Here is a 6,550-nt window from a genome sequence, read left to right on the forward strand (position 1 = left end):
GCTAAGTCCTGGCTTGAAACAGTGATTGAGCACCTGGTAAGAAGGCAAAGCATATATCCCAGCATACATCAAATCTGCTGAAACGATGGACTTAAACCTGGATTTCATCCATACATTTTGCCTGGGCCTGGTGTGTTCCTTTGACTAAGAACACAGGTATCTACATCTAAACCAGGTTTAAGAGCTCCTTTCATGTCAATTAAGAGAGCGGAACTTTTGTGGCAATGAACCACAAGTGAAGTCTATGTACAGAAACAGGCACAGGACTTGAAACTACAAGTCTTGCTTTTCTCCACTGGAAATGAAAAGAGCATAAGATGACCTGCTCAGCCTTGCACATCTCCCTTCCACCTGTGACGCTTTCCTTACTCCTCTAGAAGATGTTCTCACTCCATTCTCCAAGACACCAGCTTCCCTGTGTGACTGAAACCAGCAGCAGTGAAGGTGGCATGGGCTGCTTGGCTGGTCTGGCAGTGCTGGTAAATATATTCTGCTGAGCTGACACAGCAAAACTGCACAGAAATCTCATAGAACATTACTTTGGCAGACCTGGAATTCACAGAATCCCTGCAGCATCACAAGAATTTAATTTCTTCATGGTTCTGGGCTGTCCTTCCTGTGCCATGCCATGGCATGATATCTACTGCAATGGTTACTCAGGAGGTCTGCATAAGGCCAGCCATCTACAGCATATCCTTTTGGAAACTCATTAATCTTCTTAAAGCATGTTGGTTACACTTAGTAAGAGAACAGCACACTAAAAAAAGATGCAGGTGAATGTAAAATTTCATCATTTTCTCTTCGGGTTTGAGTGTTGCAGTAACTAACTTACAAAAACGTTCTAACACCAAAAAGGGTAAAAAAAGTCAAGCACACAAGAAGTGACAAAATATAAATCCATTCTGTGCGCTTTCACTTCTTCTGTTACTTAATGCCTGGCCTTTCTTGAGTCTTTGCCTCTCGGATATATTTATTATCCCACCTTTCCTATCCTTCATTTCTTAAATTCTCCAGAGGTCACTGCATTTGACTCTACATAAAATAAATAAGTTACATTGTACATTTAAGTTATGGGCAGTCTTTATTATCTCTGAACCTAACGTACTGAATAACAGATTTACTAACGAATCTAAGGTCAACTGCTTTAGTTTCAGTAACGGGTAGTGATTTGCCAAAGCATCCAAAAAAGGTTAGAAATACTGGAATAAACACCAGACCGTGAAGAGCCCCAAACAAAATAACAAGAAACATGATCTTAAAAAACGTTCTGAAGATGTAGGTTTTTGCTGCAGCCAGGACAACTACTCCTAGCACAGTGGATACTGCTCCTTGTAACACTGGGTAACCCAGCTGGTGCAGAGCTCCTACTGCCTTTGCATTGGCTGACGACTCTCCACTCGTAACAAAGGCATAGGAAATATGTGCAGAAAAATCTACCGAAAATCCAATGCAAATGACCAGGTTTATCATGGATATGGAGTCGAGGCTGATGTCCCAAAATGTCATGAAACCAGCAACGCCAACGATAACGGAAGCTATAGCAAAAGTCACCCACAAGCAACACAGTGGGCTGGGAATAAGCACAAGAGAGACAACGAGCATCGCCCCAGCAGCGATGACAACATTCTGAATGGTGTTCTGCACTATTACCAGGTACTGGTCGTAGTAGATGAATGCTGGATGGTACACCATGAGTGGAACTACGCACTGCTCGGCTCTGTCTCTTAACTGATGTAACAGATTCTTCTCGTCAACGGCTGAGGTGACATTCACGGTCTGGATGAAGAAACGAGAAGCATCTATTCCTTCTGCAGTCTTGTTAATGTCCCATTCAAAACTGGGATAGTACTGGAATAGTACAGATAAGTTACTAATGAAATTATCCTTATTGTTTATATTTATTAACCTACGTTCAGCAATTTCTTTGTACACTTGCAGCCACGACAGTGAGAGGTTCCTGTCTACGTAGGTAATGTCCTCTAAATTCCGTGTGCAAGCCTCAATGTCATTACGAACGGACTCATTCCAGTAATCCACTCTGTCAGTAACAACAACCATGACCCTGGGTCCATACTCTGAGAAGTATTTGTCATCGTCGTCATAGTACGCAATAACGTAAGAGTCATCACTAGCCAGGTTTCGAAGATCTATGCCCTCCTTCATCTGGGTGCATCCATAAATACTGCCACCCAAATATGCTCCATACAGCAACACCACAAGAAGCTTGACCCATTTACCTGTCAAGAAAGGACCGTAATACTTTTTGAAGAATACGCTCATTGGATGCTCGCTTTCTGCCTCGCTGGTTTCTGGCTCAGGCGGCTCACTGGAACAGCGGCCTAAACAACATGCGTTATACAAGCAGGACTTCTTTCCTACTTTCACTTGCATACAAGTTAACCAGTGTCGGTTTCCTTTCACTCTTCTATGATCTAACACGATAATTGCCCCAAAGAAGGTGATAACATAAACATAGCAGAAGACAAAGGCAGTGCCGGTGTAGAGGCAGAATGACCTCACAGAAGGAAAAGCAGTCCAGGTGCCAATGAAGAAGGCCAAGACATCTGTGAGAGTGGTGATTGTCACAGAAAGCGCTGCTTCGCTGTAAGTCTCGGCCAGACGAGATTTAGTGTCTGTTTTGTCTGCCTTGCTTGAGCTCTGTTCCCAGGAAGAGATCATGATAAACATGTCATCCACACCGACTCCTGCAAGAGGAGACAAAGTTAACTGCATGGCACAAGGCGGCTTCCACTGATGCCCAGCAAAAGCACCACATAAACAGCATTTAAGGCTACACCGAATTTCCAAAAAGCAAGCGAGGCTGCTGGCTTTAGTGCTGCTGTGAGTTTAAGATACAAGAAAACACATCCTTTGGATGCTGGATGTCTTGTCTCTACCACCTTTCAAAAACTCATGGTGACCTGTCACATCATTGATCCTTCACCCAGCTCTGCTGAAGGACTGAGCACACCTCACCCATCTCTGACAAGTGTTTTGTGGCTGCTGTTCAAGTACGCACTGATACAGATGGCACAGATACAAATGCATTGCTTATTCTGTCACATCTCTGTCCTCATCTTTAGAAGCATCTGCTGCTGTCCCTGGAATCTGCCTGAAAGCGCAGCTTCTAGCATTCAATGATTAAGGAGCTCAGCCCTCCCATTTGTGCCTGTAACTTTGATGCCACGAAGGAGAGCCTGAAAATGTAACCTAACAGACTATAAACACAAGCAGCTGTTCATACCCACAAAGCAGAAGAATAAAAAGCACATAGATTTTATTCCAGAAATGTCTCGTGATTTCAAACCAAGCTTGTGACCTTTACATGTTTGGGATTGGCACTCATCTCCCTGAGCATCAGCCAGAAACCCAGGAAAGGATGAGCAGTAAGCCCTCATTTATTTCCAGCAGCATTATTGGAAGATGTTTTGAAAGCTAAGCTCCAGCTAACAAGTGGTCTGTCTAACTGGCAGTTATATTCAGTAACTTCCTTGTGCTCTTGTGGGGTACTGATTCTAAGAACAAGCATTGTTTCAATGTTATAACAATAAGAGACCAAAATATAGTCATTATATTGCATAGGAAATTCCACATCTTCTTAAAACAAGATGAACTTCTTTAAAATAGCAGACAGTACTGATTTATTGAGGCTTGATTTCATTTGACAGAAGACTACACTCCTAATATAGGATAGAAAAGCTCATAGTGACTTCCAATACTCAGCTCATAATACACATACTGGCTTATGTCACTGCAAGTTCAGCCTAAGTTGCACATGGGGCATATGTTCCATTGTGCTTGTTGCTGAGCTACCCTGAAACAGATGTGAAGCAGCCAGATAGGGAGCTCTCAGTGTACTGTAAGAAAAGGTGTTCAATGCGTGGAACAGTGGAATGAGGGCAGGCATTGTTTTTTTGAAAGCAGCCCTTCTGCTGCTCTTAGTGTACCCACAAACTAATCTGACCAGCTCACTGTGCTGTAGGAGGCTGGAGGAAGCTGCATCTCCATAGGAGTAGGCTACTTATGAACCAATGCCACCAAAAGTGTAACACTGTCAAGTTGTTTTAATTCCTGCTTTTCTCTTCACACGGAGCCCAACACACTTTTTCTACTTACCAAGAATAAGAAATGGAGCATTTGCTACAGTTGCCACAAACGGTACTCCACAATACAGCATCAATCCAAAGCTGCTTAATACAGCTAAACCGGAGGAAAGCACTCCACAGCATGCAAGCCAGATGTTATTTCTTACACAGCTCAGCCTGAAAACATTTTAAGGAACAGCTTAGTTACACGTCAAGTATTTCACCAAGGCATTTGGCATGACAACTGAATTCTCTGCAGAGATACGGATCGTATCCCAACCACGAAGAGAACTTGATGGAAGCTGCTATTTGCTAGGATTGCTCCCAAGCATTAAGACAAAATGAATGTATATGGCAGGTGCCACATATACTATTATTGCTGGATAGTGACAGAGAAACGCACCTGAGGGTAAACATGTACAAACCCCACAAAAGCAGATGCAATGCGTGTGTACTTTGGAGAGAAGGAACAAAGAAACGTGTTTTGCCTACGATTACATTTCATGAGGGCCGCGTCTTCAGAACCACTTTGCTCAGCAGCAGCCCAAGGAGCCCAGACCCTGCTGCACCCGCAGCGGAAGCGCAGAGGCGGCTGCTCGCAGCCCCGGGCCTTACAGGTACTTTACCTCAGGCAAGAGACGACCGAAAAGGTGATGGTCAAGAAGTAGGTGATGGAAAAGAGCGGGATCACGCTTTTGGTGTTTCCTTCGAACTCCTCTTGTCTGGACAGCGAGGTGAAGTACGTCACCTGGTGCGGAAACAGCGAGAGGTCAGAGGACGCGTTTCTGCCCCGGACGCCGCTCAGCCCCGCTCCGCCGCAGCCGCAGCCCCCCGCCCCGGCGCTACCTCGACGGCCGTGAGGTTCAGCGTCCGCAGCTTGTCCGGGAAGTCCCGCACGAACGCCTCCAGCCACGCCCGGCTCTCGCCCGCCTCGCCGCCGTCCTCCCGCAGGTAATACATCAGCTTCAGGGCCCGCGCCCGCTCCACGCGCCCGCCGCCGTCCGTCCGCACGCCGCCCAGCGCCGTGCCCAGGAAGGCGTCGCCGCTGCCGGGGAAGCGCAGCTCGGGCAGGTCGCCGCCGTCGGCCAGCATCGGCAGCAGCGGGTTGGCGCTAACGCAAGCGCCGCCGCTGCGGGCGCAGAGCCGCCGGTAGTCGCTGTCGCGCACCTCGGCGTCCATCCGCAGCACTTCGCTCCGCGCCGGCACGTCGAGCACCGAGACGTCCCCCGCCGCCACGGCGATGAGCGCGGCGTAGGCGCCCTCCGTGGGCAGCCGCTCGGCGGAGAAGCGCTCCGAATCGTCGGTGGGGAAATGCCGCCGCACGAAGTCGCGCTCGGCCTTGGCGGGCCCGCCGGTCGGCGTGAACTGGCCCTCGATGTCGTTCGTCTGCAGGTCCGGCAGGAAGAAGAAGCCGGCGCCCAGCCCGGCCGACAGCAGCAGCGGCAGCAGCACGAAGGGCCAGGGGTGGGCGGCCACGACGCGCCCCAGAGCTTCGAAGAGTCGCGTCAGGGGCCGCTCCACGCAGTTGGTGTTGCTGCAGGAGCAGCGCTCCCGGGCGGACCGCGGCTGCCCCATGGCCGAGCCGGCGGCAGCTCCTCCCCGCGGACCCACCTCACGCCGGAGCTCGGCCTTCTTCCACGCGGGAAGACGACCGGTCGTTCCCCGTCACGTAGCGGAGGCGCTGAGCGTTCTGTGGCCGCTCCGCTGCGGGCCGTCCCCTTGCCGGCCGGTGGCCGCGCCCCCCGCCCTTCCCGCGCCCTCACCGCGCCCTCACCGCTCCCTCCGCCGCACCCCCGTGCACGCAGGTGGGGCTGTAGTGCTGCCCGCTCCGCTCCCGGGGTCGGCTGTGTGACGGGTGCCCCGCTGCCAGCCGTGGCCGTGGCTGAGGGGCGGCGGTCCGCCCGTGCCCTCTGGCAGTGCGTGGCGGTGGCCCCTCGAAGCGTAAAGCTTCTCCAAGCCAAAAGCAGCGCTCGGCTTTCGGTGCGTGTGAGGAGCCGAACAAACTCACTGAGGGGGCTGAGGAGTGCAGGTTGTGCACAGGGAAAGAATAACGAGTGACGACGTGGGAAGAGCAGCAAATTAGGCTGGCACGGTTGGCTCCAGAGAGCTTCTGTGTAGCTCAAGGCTGGTTGTTCAGGTTGCTGTAGCTGAGCACTGTAAAAAAGTTGGGGTTTGAATTGTAGGGTTATGGGAGTAGTCTGGAAACGTAACAGCTCTTGTGCAGACCAGCAGGGCCTGAATGTCTCCTGTTTGCCTGTAGACATGAAGGCTCATTTCTGCGCCTCTCTTTGGAACTGCAGAACAGGGGAGTGTTTCTTTATCCAGGCTACCTGTGGAAAGTGCTTTGCCAGATGTCTGTAGACAAACGGGAAGCATTCAGCCCTGAGCTTCCTGACAAACAACCCAGGCACACTGGTGTGCACAAGAGTGATTACAAAAGGGGCACTGATACATTTCTTCGTCCT

At 50.1% G+C, this 6,550-nt stretch overlaps 1 protein-coding gene across 1 annotated transcript; it reads right to left on the reverse strand.

Annotated features, from left to right (window-relative positions):
- Positions 1-950: 950 nt before the first annotated feature.
- Positions 951-5,837, reverse strand: LOC140248447 (patched domain-containing protein 3-like). The gene is made up of 4 exons (XM_072329198.1): positions 4,932-5,837; positions 4,712-4,833; positions 4,117-4,262; positions 951-2,705 (listed from the first exon to the last, which is right to left on the reverse strand). The coding sequence occupies exons 1-4, from the start codon at positions 5,658-5,660 to the stop codon at positions 1,069-1,071; spliced, it is 2,634 nt and encodes an 877-aa protein (XP_072185299.1). The 5' UTR covers positions 5,661-5,837; the 3' UTR covers positions 951-1,068.
- Between the last annotated feature and the right edge of the window lie 713 nt (positions 5,838-6,550).

Source organism: Excalfactoria chinensis, chromosome 2, assembly GCF_039878825.1.
Source record: "Excalfactoria chinensis isolate bCotChi1 chromosome 2, bCotChi1.hap2, whole genome shotgun sequence".
Classification (NCBI taxonomy): Eukaryota; Metazoa; Chordata; class Aves; order Galliformes; family Phasianidae; genus Excalfactoria; species Excalfactoria chinensis.